Below are 16,658 nucleotides of genomic sequence, written 5' to 3'. Positions count from 1 at the left end.
GAGCGATGATGCGATGTTCACGTACTCACGTCTGTGTTTTGTTGTTTCAGAGGAGTTGCGGCGTCGGGCGGCGCAGCGCGCGCTGGGAGGCGGCGGCGGCTCGAGTCTGTCGCCGTCCTCCAGCCAGGACAGGAGGTCGCCCACCAAGGACCTGCCGACGCGCCAGTGGAAGGTGGAGCGGTCAGAGAGCCGGCGCCACGACCCGCTCACCGGGCCCAAGATGCGCGTCAAAAGGTACGAGTCAGCCCCACCCCCGCCCAGACACACAGACAGACAGACAGACAGACAGCCGGCGTCAACAGGCGGCGGGCGCGGCGGAGAAGGCCGGGGCGGTTCGCCGGTCACGCACAGCACGCACCTACCAGCCTTCGCAATCGCAAGCGTTCCCCTCCCACCCACACTCACGCACACGCGAATGGGACGACGTGCTGACATACACGCACTGTTTTTATTCCGCTATTGTGTTCTGCTTTCTGCGGTTATGTTACGAAATCCCGCGTGGATTTGGAGAAGTTGATGCACGTTACACATGCCGTTGTTCAAGTTGTTATGACGACAACATTTTTTGCGGCTAAGCTGCAGACTGCGCAATGAAATTATGCAAGTGAAATATTGAAATCGTTCATGAAACGCGACACTTGATGATGCAATTATTTAAGGCGGCTTTCATGCTTTCGCAGCACACAGTGGGTTGTGCACACAGCACATTCTTTACATTTACGGTGCGGTATTAGTGTTTCATTTAGCGCCATACCTTAATTCACCGTCCATTGAGGCCCTAATGCGGAGTAAATTTCCGCCGGTAGTTAGGTGGGCCCGCGTGCAGGAGCGCCACTTGTGTCGCCTGATACTGCCGGCCGCGACTCCGCCCGACACGTCCAGGCGGCGACCCGTTCACCCAAACGGCGCCCGGTCACGTGACCGGCCCGCCGGCCGCGCGCGCCGGCACGTCCCGTGATCACGTGACACATCGTCTGGTGTGGCGGCCGCCGGACGTTCCGTGCCGGCCGCAGAGGCACAGCCTGTTAGTCACTTCCAGCGCGGCGGAACCGTGACGCCCGCGGCGGCCGCCCGTGGGCAGGGAGGCATCACAGCGCCCACATGCTACCTAAGTGTGCTGAGTCGGTACCAGTCGGTCACCGTACCCACACAACTACTCGAACCCACTTGAACTTGAGCTCAAGAGTGACAGTCACACTTAACATTGAAAATGACGCCTCTTGTTTTAGTGCGTGAAATACTTATTCTCAACATGTCAACACTCGAAAAGAAAGCCTCCCACTCTTCATTTGACGTCATTAGCACCACACGGCACTCACAACTCGCTACTCTCCACTCGGCACGCCAGAGCACGGCGTGCGCCGTAGGCACGCCGCCGCATTCTCGGCTGCGAGTTACCGACCCCCGGCGGCCGGGTGTGAGTGATTTCGGCGCCGACATGGGCCGCGGGCGGCGGCGCGGCTCCCCGGCCCCTCTCGGCGCGCACCGAGCCGCCATTTAGCCGTCATTACCGCAGGAAATGCCGAGCGCTGCCGGCCAGAGGCGCATCGCTGGCGTCTGGCCAGCCGGGCGCCGTGCGCCGTGCCGGTCGGACCAGTGCGCCACCGGCTTCCGGGGACGGGATATGGCCCGTCTGGGGTATCCAGGTGGCGGGAGGCGATAGTGGGTAGACGTGAAGTCAAGTCACCCAATCAATGGGAGCTTGCCAAGAAAGCCTTGTGATGCATAGTTCTTCGCACAGCACAGGTCTAGGGCACCCCATTGGCCATGCTTTCAATTCATTTCTGCAGCATGCACTCGTTCGCCATATGTCGTGTCCATTGTATCATTTTCTATCTCACCAACCGCTACCAAGTCCACCCGTCGCACACTCTTCCCTAACCCACAGCACAGACACCCCTTTAACCCGTCCCCCATCTTTCATTTCCAGAGAGGACTCGTCGGCGTCGTACAGTGACGAGGGCGGCGCGGCCGGCGGCGCCGACGGCCCTCTGGACATGACGGTCCGCCGGGGCTCGCCGCCGCCGTACCGCGCGGCCGTGTCGCCGTCCGGTCGGCAGCTGGGCCGGCCGTCGGTCATCACCTGCGGGCCCGGACGGTCCGACTCGGAGGACGCCGGGTCGGACGGCGACCTGCGACCCGACGAGCTGCGCACCCGCGAGGTCATCAAAGGTGGGTGTGCCCGGGAGACGGAAGGGTTTGTGAGAGAGGATGCTTCCGAGAGAAAATGGAACTTCGAAGATTATCGGAGGATGTTTGCTTCCACGACTGTGGGGGAGAGGATTTGTTATACCGTCGAAAAGAAGCTTCGTAATTATTACGCCGTCGGTTCAAAGCACACCTAGATGATTTGCAGATTTATACGATCTGATAGATGTGAAGTGGTCGATGTCAACGCGATCTCTGACCTGAAAACAACCGCGTGTATGACGTCAGCTAATTCGCCCAACGGCGTCACAATCGTCAATCAGGGCATCAAAGGTCAGGGGTTCCCGATCTGTCACAGCTGACGAAAGGCGGATGCGCGACGCCGCACTGGGCTCGCACCCACGCGGGATAACTGTCGAGAGGATCGCTCCTCGGCACAAGTGGCGCTGTGCGTGCGGCAGATAACAATCCCACCTGGCAATCACGGGCGACGGATGACCTATCCCGGATGTGAGACGATGACTGGCCGAGTGAGGCGCCACTCATCGTATGAACTCTGACCGACCACGCTCCGTGAGTGAGATGATGACGTGAGAACGGGCTCATACAAGGTCGGGAGCACCGAAACGCTCTATAAATGTGTCTGGTGTCTCGAGGTGTCTTGATACCTCTTGACCAGCCTCCGAGCGAAAGTCCGCGCATAAATCACCCCGAGCATCCACTAACTCTGGGTTCCATCATCCTCTCTGCCATTGCCCGGTCATCCTGACGACCTTGCGGGGCGGTCGCCCGATTGTGCCGTGTGTCGCGACGGTCCGAGGCCGGTTGTTTAGACTCGGTGGCCGGCGGTTCCGCGGAGCGGCCGGTCCGTGCAGGCCGAACGTATACACCGAGAGGCGGCCGTCGCGGCGACTGACGGCTGGCAGTGTCCGATCGATCACACCCGGGACGGACACCGCACCCGCCCCAGGCCGGCCTCCGGGAGGGACCTTATTTGGACGGAAAGTTCACCCAGCCCGCTGTGTCCCTAATGTATACCCCATATCGGCGGTAAATTGATTCCGTATTCACGTGTGTCCCTGCGGCGGCGGCATCGCTCACACCTCGTGGACGGTCTCTGTGGCGTCTGACCTTTCCACGCCGCCGTCCGTGCTCGTCACCTTTGGCCGAACCCACGCCCGGTACGGCGGCGTACTGACAAACAGGGCACGGTCCCAGGGCGTGCCACTCTCCAGACCATAGGACGTGCCCGTCTGTGGGTTCCGCCAGACCGTACGGGCCATAGGGTCGTACTGCCCTTCGTGACTGAGCTTGAGGTCTCTACCACTCTCAGCCAGCGCCCATGCTCCATCCGTAGCCTTCAGTCTGCCTAGCGGAACCGTCAATCACCGACCGCGGCGCTGCTGAAAGCCCAGCCTACCGTCTGGCGTCTGGCGTCACGGCCGGCTCAAACCGTGACCGTCGCACAGTGGGCCGATATGCCATTCTAGCGCGACAGGGCCTGAATCTTCGAACGGAACCCTTGGTTTTTCGCGAGTAATTCGCGTAAAAAGCGGCCAATCGCAACGAAACTTTCAGTACCTTCGCGATAACTACTTTTACAGCTAACCTGAAAATTTCATGACTCTGACCTTAATGATCTTTGACCTGTGACTTTCTTTCGAGACCATGTTTGGCCGGAATCGCGATTCAGCGTATGTCGGCTCGCATTAGCCGCGGGTTTGCAGTCTTTTCTTGGTTTAAAGCGTTCAAACATGGGATATTATGTTGCTCCCATGCATTAGGGTGGGTGTCAAGGTCACCAGAAGGTCAGGTAAGGTCATTGACCCTTGATGACCTTGGTTCACTTTTTCGAGTTTTACATGTTTCTAGGCTAGTTTTTGGAGCTGAATTCGAATCTAGCAACCATTTGAACATTTACTATGTAGCTTTGGTGCCTTCGTAACATGTTACAAAGCTGTTAGAGGAGGTTGCCACCTACTGCAAATACCCGGCAAAACCCTTACTGGTTGACCTGACCTGACCTGACCCGACCTGGTCTAAATGTATGAAGACATCATCTATGATCGTAAATAACATTATATTCGTGATCAGCACCCAAAAAACCCAAAGCAGCCACCCTTTACGACGTTCTAACAGGTCCCGATTTTCCCGACTTTTGGGTCATTGACCTGACCTGGAAGGTCAACCGATGACCTAGGACCTTACAATTGGGTATCATCAGCTTCCTCTTGTCACGGGCAACACTCTCGTCTTTTCCGCAAAGCTCTAGCTCGATCAGGGGCGAAGCGGCGGGGGGGGGGTCCAACGGACCCTTCTATACGTTCGCGGCTGGAAAAACACCACTAGGGGCGAGGGTTAAGCCAAATCTGAGGGCTTATTTCAGAAAGACTGCTAAAAGAGCAATTGAATGCACTTTTCCGCGACGATATAGCTCTATTGGTCCCCGTGGTAAGGGCCGGTTTTCGAGAAATGTTGATATACGCAACATTTTACCTTTGATGACCTCTGGTGACGTGACCTTTGACCTGACCTAGAAATGACTAATTACTCCATCTGGAATTTTGGGCGCTCTTTCGAATGCCACTTACTACGTGTCGCTATGTGGCCCAACAGCCGAGTTAGAAGGGGTTCAATCAACACCTCCCGGCCCGGCGCGTTTGACGCCGAGCACCGGTCCGGCGCGGGTTGATGTTTGGCTGCTACATCCAAAGTCGCAAAAAGTCGCAAAAAATGACTGTTGGATCTTGTAGTGCAATGAATCATTGACATGTAGCGAGATTTTCGAAGCGGTACTCTGCGGTACTTTTTTTACAAGTCTATTTGTGTGTGACATCAATTATGTGAAATTATATTTTCGTCTTTAAATCTTTGATTTGTGGTGCCAATACATCATAACCAAGTAAGAGTTCGCCATTTTCATGTGGTTATATGCGTTCTGCAGGCCCGGAGCTATCGTTTGATGTATATAAATGTGGAATTCCTCCTCAAATTGTGATTGTTTTCGTGGGTCAAAGATACGTTGTCGAAGAGTGCGGGGGACGAGTTCGGTCCAAACGATTCCGAAGTTCGTGTTTAAGCTGAGTTTTCGCCATGAAATAGCAATTGTGTTGGAAAACAAAGACCACAGCAATGTAGTATGATCATTTTTGAACAAATTGGTATAGGTTTCATTGCACATCCACAAAGTTCGATTTTTTTACCCATGTCGTGCTAGACCTGGCGACCGGCCCAGTGTGCGTCGGCCGAGACTCCGACTGCCGCCGCCGGACGGGGACGGGGGGGGGGGGGCGAGCCGCCGGCCGCTGGGCCCCGAGTCTCACCGTTTTACAGCCTGAGGCCGTCAGGTCGGGTCGCCCCACGGCTGACTCACACACGCCACCGCCTCTCTCAGCTGGCGACAAGTGTTGTTTGTGACGTCACAGGTCTTCCGACGGCCGTTTTATGACGTCACCGGTCTCCGACTGAACCGGGGCGTGACTGCCGGCCGCGGGGAGGGGTGGGGGTGGGGTGACTCAGCCCCCGGGCGCAGAGGACACAGCCGCGGGCGTCACGGCGGTACTCAGTAGCGAGCTGGCGCATGAGAGAGCAGGTGGGCGAGACCAACGTTACATAAGTCGAGTCAGTGTTCGCTGCAACGCTGGCTCATTATTTTCATCGCGATGAATACTGTTTCGACAATGCAGGATAATATGATATAGGACAAGGACGTCAAATCACACGGGTTGCAGCAGCCTTTTTTACTTCAGGTCATTAATTGATGTAAAAATGTGCGACGTGTGCTTTGGCATACAGAATCATGCCTGAGCATTGCAAATATTCGTTAAACCGGCTGGCCAGGTGACGTCTAGTCGCGCTTATCAGCGCCATTCATTGAGGGCTGGTGTCTGTAAGCGCGGTGGGATCCGTCTAATCCGTGGAACGCCACCTGTCCAGCGGGGAATGTTGCAGCGGAGGCGCCCCTGGCTGCCGCGGCGGCTGGGACGGCTGCGTGGGGCCGCCGGGGGCCGCCCGCGCCACTCCCAGCAGAGGGACGGGCCGCACCCCGGGCTCCGGCTGTGCAGCTGGGCGGCCGGGCCGGCAGAGGCACCGCCGGGGGACCGCCGACTGTCAGTCATCCCAGCAGTCTGCCGGACACAGACCGGTCAAAGCTGCGCTCGGGCCGCTGAGACACACACCGCATTAGCAGGCCTGCATTATGCCAGATACACTGCTAAGCATCGCTGTCGCGGCATATTATGAAGGTATCATGCGGGCTGTAACGGGCGCCGGGCTTAGCTGCCTTACTCGGCAGTCTGTGAACCGGTGTCTGCCAGGTTTGCGGCGCGGCCTGTCCAACCAGATTAGGGCGGAGTGAATTACATACACACCTGGGCCGATTTGGCGACCGGAAAGGCGCCCAACATGGACAGACACGAATAGCTTATTGGGATGCCGCGATGCAGGCGATGCAGGGCGGTTGAAGCTTTGTTTTGAGCAGCCAGCTTAGCACCGCCGAGTATTCAATGAATGGGCGGACTGGCGGCGGCGGCTGAGTGGTGGACGGCGCTCCCCGCGCCGGCCCCGGGCCCCCGGCCGTTGCTTACATTGAGCCTGTCGAACACTGATGGACGCTGCGCCTCACACGGTGGGCACATGTCGCGGGCAGGGCCGATCCGACAGCGGCCGCCGACCCGACAACCTTGGCGCCGCCCATTCATGAGCGACTGCTGACGCAACGACGAGCACGACAGTCTGTCGTCGCCGGGCGGTCGCGGCGGCAAAAAACGACAAGGTGTGGCCGGGCTGGCTGGTGGTCGTTCCCACAACCGCTTGTCAATGTTCATTTCCAGACACTGAAGTGACCAGTCTAGTGGTTTACCAGAGTCCAAACTGTGTTCAATTCTAGCCGCTGAGTGACCAGTTCGGCGGTTTACCGGAGTCCAAACGCCTCCATGAGCCGACTCTGTCCGGCCGGCGGTTTCGGAGCCGCCTGGCGTGTTCGTGCTATCGGAGGCGACATCGGCCGCGGACGGGGAGGGGCGGCGACCCGCCCATGTAGGTACCCGGCGTCCCGGCGGCTCCGTTTATGGCCGGTCACGCCAGGAAATGACGTCAGCTGGCCGGTCCAGGCGGCTCCGCGCCCAGCGCCCCACAGCAGCTATCAATGGCCGCGCCGGCCCGAACCGGCTCGGCCGCGGGGAAGGAGTAGTGCATGCTCGAGGAGTTATGGTCGAGAGGCTAAATTGAGACACGGACCGTGAAGGTGGTCCGTCTCCTGGACATTCGTCGAGCTGGGGTCGGCGAGCGGATGACGACTGGAGTTGTCCTAACACCATCAGACTGTTAAGTCTGGCGGTGATGAGTTCTAGGAAGTCCGTGACGGAGTCTGGTCGTTTTCGGCGGGCTCGGTTGTATGGCAGTTCCGTACGAGCTCGGAGCGCGTGGCGGCGCCCGTGTTGGTGACAACGCGCCTGGACACCGGCAGTGTCACGGTCACCGGGGGTCGTGTCACCAACTATCACACACGTGACGCGTAACGCCGACCGTCACGGCCGTGAAAAGTCACGGCCTTTTCACGGCCGACCCCTGTCTCCAAGCTGAGCCCCCAAGTCTTACAAATACGACTGGGTCCAGCTACGCAAGGGAATAAACGTTTCATGAAGTGGAAGTGGTTCTTCCTGGGGACATTTAGCTGTCTGTCATTGATTGCATCCTGAGTTACCGGGCCCCAGCGCTCACTGACACCGCGTACCTACTTTATGGGAACAATGCTGGAAGCGCCAGGCCGCCGCATAATTGCACACACCATCGAGGTGTATGTTATCAGTGCAAGCACGCTGTTATTCAATTCTGCCGAGGCTTGATGCTCGTGCCGCAGGGTGGATATGTTGTATAATTATATAACCGGCCCGTGCTTAATCACTGCTTGATGACCCAAATCACCGTATAGAGTCATTATCTAGGCTCAACATGAAGTTGTGCATCTTAATAATTCACTCCGACACATGTCGCACGTCAGGGTGTAAGTGCACGCTGTCTTCCTGTACTCACTCAACCCGGCGCGGCCGGGCGGCGGCGCACTCACCCTCGAACGACCGGGCGAGTTTTCGGTTTCGTTTGTTTTGTCGGGCGATTTGGCTGCGGTAACTGCAGTAATGCACCGTGCCGTTTACTAATGAATAGTCGCACTTAGTGTGCAGAGCGGCCGTTCGTACCGTAGTTCTAAAATGGGCCAGTCACGACCCAAGCTGCAGCGGCAAATGTCGAACGATTCTGCACTCGCTATTGATGATGGTGGGCCGTTTGAAGGGCTGAAAACCCTTTGTTTGGAAACAGGGCAGCTTTGACCGAGGCCCACAGGCATGCATGACATGAAATGTGCATGTGTGGAAGGAAGCGAGCCACCATGGCGTGCTGAGGACGTATTTGTCGTGGTCGGTCTTTGCATAGGTCATGTGCGACAGCCTGAAGTGACTGATGTGGATCGTTATCTCCAGCGCGATGACAATTTGAAGAAATTACGTAAGACGTTCCTTACGCCTTTTCATACTACGGTTGTGTTCCAACGTATATGGACCCATCTCCTTGACGACTTGCCACCAGCGCCCGCCACTGGCTCCTGTGCGGAGGTTGTGTCGGCGCCGTGGATGTGAGTGACCGCGGGCCGGTCTGTTGTGGTCCGTCCGCCGGGCTCCGTGTTGTGGCCCGGGCCGCCGAGTGCGGAGCGGCGCGGCGTCCCGCGGTGCCGCCACTGTTTGGCCGGCCGACCGGCTCACCTCCTCCTCCTCAGCCGTCCTCCCGTGTAGCGGACCGTCCTCCCTCCCCTCCCTCCCTAATGGCGGCCGCCGCCGGGGCCCGACCCGGCCCGGCCAGGTATTATGGTTCGCTGGGCTGGCCCGCGGCGCGGACGGCCCGACCGAATATGTAACACCGGGACACGGCCGGTCGTCGTGACCGGCTTTTTGTCGACGCTGGACGCCGGTACAGCCCGCCGACGGCTCCTCCGGATGAATATGGATCCGGCGACGCGTCGTCCGCGCGCCGTCCGCCCGAGTCGTTTTTGCCGCCGCGCCGGCCGGCCGCGTGCGAGTCCGTCCCGCCCGGCAGACGCGGCCGTGTGTACAATCAAGAACCTTTATCTCGTCCGATTTTGAATAGGGTGCGTGTTGCGACAGCGCGGTGCACCTGGGCGGCCGGCGGCGGACGCCTCTCGGTAATGGCGGACCGGGAGGGAGGAGGACGCCGACCGTTGGAGGCGGCTGCCCGCGGGACGCAGCGTCGGCCCGCGCCCACCGACCGACCGCCGCCGGCCGGCAACGTGCTCGGCGGGCCAACACTGGTCAACTGCTTGACCTAGCAGTATGAAACGGCAACTTTTTCCCACTCTGTCCAGGTTTATCTCAGTGGAACGGTGGTAAGGTTGTTTGGCGAGGCACATGGTTAGCATTTTTATATGTTCAGAGGCGAGACATGAAATCCAGTCAGCTCTCTGGAAATATCGCCATAAGTGACACCGACGGCCTTTGACCGTATCAGCACCAGCTGGCACCGATTGGCAGTGACAGCGCCGATGGCAGAGATGCTGTTTTCCGTCAGTTCTCCTGTCTATAGCTGAATGGCGCCGCGCGCCGTGCAATCGCAATCACATCACGCCTGCCAGAAGAACTGGACAGTCTGTTGTAACGCCATTAAAACGCCGTGTAATACCGTGTCTGTGCTGCTCTTATCATGCGATTTACCGGCCCGATAACCGGCCCTGACAGCATTACAAAGTCATTCTTGGGAAGATGCAATCTTTAGTGCGTGACCTCCGCCGCTGGGACTATTTTCCCGTCCAAGCTGTTTGGTCTTGCGGCGCCATGCGTCACCGCCAGCCAGCCGACTGACCCGTGCCTCTCTGCCTGTTTCAGACTTCCCGGGCGTGTGCGATCCGGTGATAGATGAGCACTTCCGACGCTCGTTAGGCAAACACTACGCATCACTGTTCAAGAGCAGCAGCACCCCGTCACCGCCGCAGGCCAGAGAGGAGGACGTCACTGGCATGTCAGGTCAGTTACCAGGTCACCGAGGGTAACTGAGGGGTCGCCGTGCCACCGACTGGTCACTGAGAGGGTCACTGAAGGGGTCGCCGTGCCACCGACTGGTCACTGAAGGGTCACAGAGTAGCCGGGAGTTGCTTGGGTCCATTGAAGGGTCACAGAGTCACCGAACCCCCGAGGTCATCAGAGGTCGCTGGATGACAAAGGTGTCTGCGGAGGCCGGGCTGGACAGATTCGTTCCGAGCCAGACAGATTAGACTCGGAAGACGTATGATTGCGGCGCCGTTTCGGACGGGCCGCTCGCAGCCTTTGGTAGCCGCCCCGGCGCCCGGAGCGCTCAGTCAGGACAGAGAGCGGACGTCACATTTAAATTGAGTTTCTGAGTCAATCAGCGTCGCTAGCTTACGAAGTTCGGGGCGAATCTGCTGCCCATACCCTACTGCAGTCAGACGGGTTAAGTTATTAAATGGCTCACTCGCCTGGCATCGCACATCCTGTTCTCAAGAACTGGGAAGGTCACTTGCTCAAAGCGGTCCGTTTCCTGAGAGCTCATCAGGTAATTTTCGACCGCTCTGGCCCATTCAGAGTCTTATCAGGCAATCAAGGATGGGAATCATCACGATAGCGTCGCCCTTTCTGTGCTTGGTTTGTATCGCCCGGGGGCGTTGAACGATGAGTTAGTCCGAACTCGTGCTGATGTCATTGTACCGTCCTCCGAACGAGTCCAGGAAATCCTGAGCCATTTTGTTCGAGCCGGACAATATTTCGCTGTGTAAACTGCGTGTGTAATGGTTGCCAGTTTGTGGGTTCAAAGAGCACGGCGTGTGTAGGTGAATTACCAGTGTAGGTGCTGGAGACGGATAGAACGATGTCCGAGCAGTTTACGTCGAACGTATTGATTCGACGAACAACTAGTATGCGATGGGCAGTAAAATCGCGCTTGACGCACAAATAACCTACACCTTCTTCGAACAGGCTGCCACATTGCGCTTCACAAATGATAAAAAGAAACGTTTCATCAAATGGTTCGTGGCTGCCTTCCGCTTTTTGTGTTACGATACTGACTGTTTCTCTGCTTTGATCGCAGTGGACGACCACTTTGCCAAGGCGCTGGGCGACACGTGGATCAAACTGCAGGAGAAGGACCAGAGCAGCAGCGACCAGGCCCTGCCGCTGGTGACGTGAACGCTGACCGAGCCGCTGTCCCGACCGCTACCCGGGTCTCCGAGAGCGTCCAGCGCCCTGTGGGGGACGCGCGGACGTCCGCGTGTGGACCGCCGCCAGCTGTGTGGATGTGTGGACCGACGTTTCCACTGTCGGATTGAGAGGGCATGTGGACTACGATCACCGCACCGCGTGTGGAGGACGTCCGAAAGTCACTCCACTGGAGAAGCGGTGACCGGATCGGTGACCCACAGTGCTGCGACGGATACTGAGGGCCTCGCGGAGCTCTGTCCGTGTCTGACGGAGCCGGCGGAACCGGGAGGCATGGGTGAGCGTCCACGCACGGCAGAGCGACGAAATGAGAATCCGAGTCAACAGGGCGCACGGTCGTCGGTGTCGGCAGCCACGAGCGGACACCAGGGGTGTCGGGGAGCGAGTGACGTCGGCGCCGACTCGTGCGGCTCAATCAGGGAGGGCGCGCGGCGACCGAGCACGCCGGGACGCTCGCACAGGCGCAGCGCGCAGTCAGAGGGCTGGTCCCATTCACAGCGGCGGCCGGGTGTGTGTGCGGTGCTCTCCGAGCGCTCTGATTGGTGTGCGAGTGGCGGCCGAGAGCCGTGATCGGTGGATTCTGTCGGCCGTGAACAGTTCGCGACCGGCGGAGAACAGGGAGCTGCGTGGTTGCGTTGGATGTTTACCTTACTGGTTGATGTATGCGTGTTCTATGTTTACGGGGCCGGTCGCTATGGCGGTGGCGCGGGGCGCCTCACGCTGCAAAGGTCGGCTTCGCGGGCGGTTACGTTGTACAGTACAATAATCTGTGATGACAGAGCGCGTTGTTTTGTATTTTGTTATTGGGTTTGTCGCCGCTGACTGGCCCTCCGTTCGACGGCCTCGACTTGATCAGTTCTTCGACGTCCTTCTGTGCTCTGTGGCGGCGGCGTGCGCCGTGCGCGGGCTCTCGGCAGTCCAGCCAGGCACTGCGTGTTGATACTCAACAGTAACGAGGCCCGCTGCGGAGCCCAACACGGCACACGGCCGCCGCCGTTTTGTAAAGGTATGCCAGCTGTGTTATCCGAGCATGTGTGATGTAAATACAAAGCTGAATAATGATTACCTACTGAGTGTCAGGATTGTCGGTGGTGCGTCTCGCTGAGCGTTCGGCTGCACAACCATGGGCTAGCGTTGGGGTCTGGTCTCCATTTGCCTAGTTAATATCCATGTCCGTCTCTCCCAGTTACCGCCATGGCGGCTCCGACAGCGGAGGGCATTTCCTGACAGCGCTGAGCCGAACTGAGTCATAATAACAAATTCAGGTTCGGCGTCCCACTTCTTTCCTGGACGCGCTCTGCCACTGACAACCTACACGGGTGTCAAAACACGAGCCGTGAAGGCTCATCCTTGTGGGCTAAAAACTCTTGTGATGTCTGAGGCAAGACGTCGTCATTGTCACTGGCATTGACGTTCTGGCGCAGATATAGGTAATGTAGCATCTTGTCACGGGTGTCGACTCAGCAGAGGCATCCCACGCTCCCGTACCAGCGATCATATTATAATTGGACACTGGACTCTGCAGACATCAGCTATCTGTCTGTGCAGGCCCGTCGAGCCGCATGCCACGGCCGCCTAGCAGCATTCTCGGCATATCTCCGAACAATGCCAGAGCCGACCGATTTGAGACGTGCATGCATGACTAATGCAGACTGACAGACGTCCGGAAACAGTGCGGCCAATTTGACTGTTAAGTTATAGCATCTGTAACGAGCAGATATGCCTAATTTGGGCTGTGGTTCCCGATACACAACACGACAAGATTCCGGTACGGGGGCAGGGTGGACGCACCAGAATTGACATTTCAACTCAGTGAGCCGTTGTCGGGTGGAGTATTACCACGTAGCGCGCTATGATTTAGGACGACACGTTGAACTTTCCGTCTGATGTTTGTATATTGTGCGGGTGAAATATTCATGCGTACAGGCCCATAATAGGTGGTGCAAACGACCTCACGGAAATAACGGATTGCACGCAACGCCGCGGCCCCGCCCGCTGCGCCTCGTAACCGCAGGAAGGAAGCCCAAATGTCGGAGGACCCGTAGACCTTTAAAGACGGCATGAATTAGTTCGACAGGTAGCTTGTCCTCTTCCGGCATCAAAATTCATTATTGAAATGAAAGCCAGGTGCCGAAAACAACAAACACCTATCCCAGAATATGGAAACGTATGATATTTGCCTTTCGTTCGCCACAAGCTATTAGTGAATATTGCACGCCTCCTAGACGAACCATGGCCCATGCCAGCTGCTTCTGCAGTCCGTCAAATACTCGTTCATTCTTCGCCGCTAAAAACTATCGGTAACTTTCCACGACCAACACCAAATTTTCACAGAGACCTGTGAACGATTCTATTCCTTCCAACGTGAAGAACATTCCCGTACAATTTCTAACATCCGAAAAAAAAACATTTACAACAGCATGGTCCGCAACGCATCAGTGGCCGACGGCGGCAGTGGTGTTGGTCAGATCAAGCGGCGGAGGATCGACGGTGCAGCGACCCAGCGCCACACCGAGCCTCTAGCGTCGCTGCTTCTGCCGCCGCCGCCGCGCCGCTCCCGAACCGCCGCCGCCACCCGCGGCGCGGTGCGGTGACTGGGCTGGCCGGCGTCAAGGTCGTCCAGTGCGGCTTGGCCCGGCGCCACCCCGCCAGGTGGGCCCCCTTATCCGCGCCGATCGCTGCCGGAAGCCGGCGCCGTCCGGTCCCGCAGCGGAGACCGGCCACCGCGCCGACCGACCGACCGGCTTCGGCGGTACAGCGCAGCGGCCACTGAGGAGACAACGGCCGGTCAGCCCAGGACGCCGTAACGCACCACGAGGCAACGGAATGGAGGAATCGTCGGGAGGATGTAGTGCCCGTCAATGATGAAGAAAACGTGAAGAAAGACGAAACAACGAAGCAAACGGGTGGGACGTGATTGCAGTTAGGCGTATACGGTCTGCGAGCTTAATAACTCGGCTATGTATGCCCCATTATGATCAGCGGCATGAGTCAGATTAGCATTAATTTCACTGCTCTCAGCAGCTACTCCCGGCCCTCAGCGGAGCTGTCTTTAATGACGGCGCAGCATGCCCCGTTCAGACAAAATCAGCCAGCTCTGCTGCCGGCGGGCGGCTGGGATCGCTGCCGGCCCCGCCGCCGGCTCCTAGAGCCGCCCTCCTGACGTGGGTCTGCCCTCTAGCGGCTCCGCCGGCGGCGACAGACGCTCAGATCCATCTCCGTGGCGACCAACAACTCCGTGAGAGCCCCACGTCGCGGCTGCACGGCCGGCTAAAATGCAGAGTAGCGCCCATCGCGGCCCAGCACTGCCCCAAAACCCACCACCAGGCATGATTTACCGGTGTTTAACGGAACAAGTCTCATTCTTCTGTGCCGTGCCACGAGCTCATAGCAGTTGGGTTGGTAATCATTCCATCTGTGATAGCGCCCGAAGAAGCTTCCCACGATGAGAGTACGTCTCCCCTGCCCGGCCACTTTGGCCAGCCATGTCTCCGGGCGACTGATAGTCCAAACCGGTCTGTGGCGCCGCCCGGGCCTCCACAATCACCCTCCGAGAGACCCGCGCCGCCCCGGATCGTGTTCAGATACCACCTCCCGACGCATCATCAGTCTCCGACTCCCACCTCGCCGCTGACTAGTTCGTTTCTCGTCTAGCCGCACGCAGCTCCGCCGTCACATCGAGAACGAATCAAGACCATGCTATTTGCCAGGAAGGGTCGGGCGGGCGAGCTCATCTCTTCAGCTTCAGAAGGTGCGACATCCTCTGACCTCTGGCCCCCGCCGCCGATGCCTGTAAGCTATCTGGTCCAACAGTCGCCACAGTTGAGAGACAGACACGGGCGCGGCGCGGCGGGCGGCGCTCCACGACTGCCACGCTGCGCCGGGAGTGCCACGCTGCGCTGCACGGCGGCGCCTTTGGAGCTGTCGGCGGCGTGGCGGCCTCGTGAGCGCCGGTTCCCGAAACCGACGCCTTCCTGACTCGGTTCGGCGTAACGCCCGCCGGCGAACCCGGCGGCCTGTTAGCCGTACTGTGACGTCATCCTGGGAGCAGGGACTGACGACATGGGTGTGGCGGGATGGGACGAGGACAGGGAATGGGAGGGGAGGGAGTCATTGATGTACCGCGCGACGAGTACCTACCAACGTCGTCGTGGGCAGTTCGCCGAGGCGGTCGCGGCGGGGCGGATCGGATCAGCTCAGTACTTCCCGACGTGAACAGTTTGGAGTTTGGACCAGAGTCACTCAAACCAGTCACCGTTGTTATGTAAGACTCACAAGATTTGCTTGACTTGCAAAAAAAAATATTTCATCACTTGTCGGGTTATGCTTATCACACCAACAATCAACATGCCTATCGAATGCATCGTTCTTCCTTGGAGCGCACCTCTGCATCCACGTTCCCAACGCAATCCAGCTACACAAAATCACGACCCGAACGTCCAGTCCAGACCTCTAATCGTCCACAGCTCGAGTCTTCTCCGCAACCGGAACAGACGTCTCTCGATATACCTACCCCGGAACACACCGCCTCCCTGTCCGCCGCCACCTGCGACTCAGCCTCAGAGCTCAGTCAAAAATGCAGGTCCACGCGATCACGGAGGTGCAGGAATTCATGCTGCTTTGAATTCTGTCAGCGACGTCCTGAAACAACACAAGGAAGGAATCCAATGCTTATCGGCAACTCTCCAACTCCAAGTTCCGAGAAAAATTCGATAAGCAAATAGCTCCTCGGTGATCTCCTGACGGGATTCTTCGCACGGCCGCGATAAATCGATTTTATTGCATTAGTCAAGCCGTCTTCATGGGATGCAGAAAAAGCACCTACTTCTGCTCCGAGTGGCCACTCGGCCCCGCAGCGGGTTGGCAGTGGAGGGGCGGTGCCCAGACGTTAGTCGACCCCGCCGGCCCGCCCGGAGCCCGGCTGTCTCCCCAGGAACCACGCTCGGCGGCGGCGAGACGCCGTGTTTTGGACCGGCTCCATATTGACTCAGAGTATCCTCCACCTGCCGCCGGCCGGCCGCACCCGCCGGCCACCGCGCCAAAACATAAACACAGCGCGCGGACGGTAGCGCGCCGCGGCCCACCGACCAGCCGACCGGCCGGGCGGAGAGACGGACGGGAGGTGTTTGCTGAGGAACCCGGAGACGGTGAGCGACCCCGGCGAGCGGTCATCCTCGGGGAAGGGTGACAGGTAAATGGGTAAATGTTTGCAGACCAGGAATGAAACCAGGAACAGGGGACGAGACGCGAAATCAGGAACAGGTAGCGTTGAGT

General features: G+C 58.4%; 1 protein-coding gene across 2 annotated transcripts in view; it reads left to right on the top strand.

Moving 5' to 3' along the window:
* LOC122394645 (transcription cofactor vestigial-like protein 4) overlaps positions 1–12,449 on the top strand; it is a 44,367-nt gene extending 31,918 nt beyond the window's left edge. For both annotated transcript variants that reach the window (XM_043391654.1, XM_043391655.1), the window contains 4 exons: positions 51–234; positions 1,931–2,172; positions 10,041–10,178; positions 11,257–12,449. In XM_043391654.1, coding sequence (XP_043247589.1) covers positions 51–234; positions 1,931–2,172; positions 10,041–10,178; positions 11,257–11,354 — 662 coding nt within the window. In that variant the 3' untranslated portion in view covers positions 11,355–12,449. The remainder of the gene's footprint in view (positions 1–50; positions 235–1,930; positions 2,173–10,040; positions 10,179–11,256) is intronic.
* Positions 12,450–16,658: the final 4,209 nt, after the last annotated feature.

This window comes from Amphibalanus amphitrite, unplaced genomic scaffold (genome assembly GCF_019059575.1).
Source record: "Amphibalanus amphitrite isolate SeventyFive unplaced genomic scaffold, NRLGWU_Aamphi_draft 000603F_arrow, whole genome shotgun sequence".
Lineage (NCBI taxonomy): Eukaryota > Metazoa > Arthropoda > Thecostraca > Balanomorpha > Balanidae > Amphibalanus > Amphibalanus amphitrite.
The sequence above is the reverse complement of the archived record's forward strand: the minus strand, read 5'-3'. Positions and strand labels throughout refer to the sequence as shown.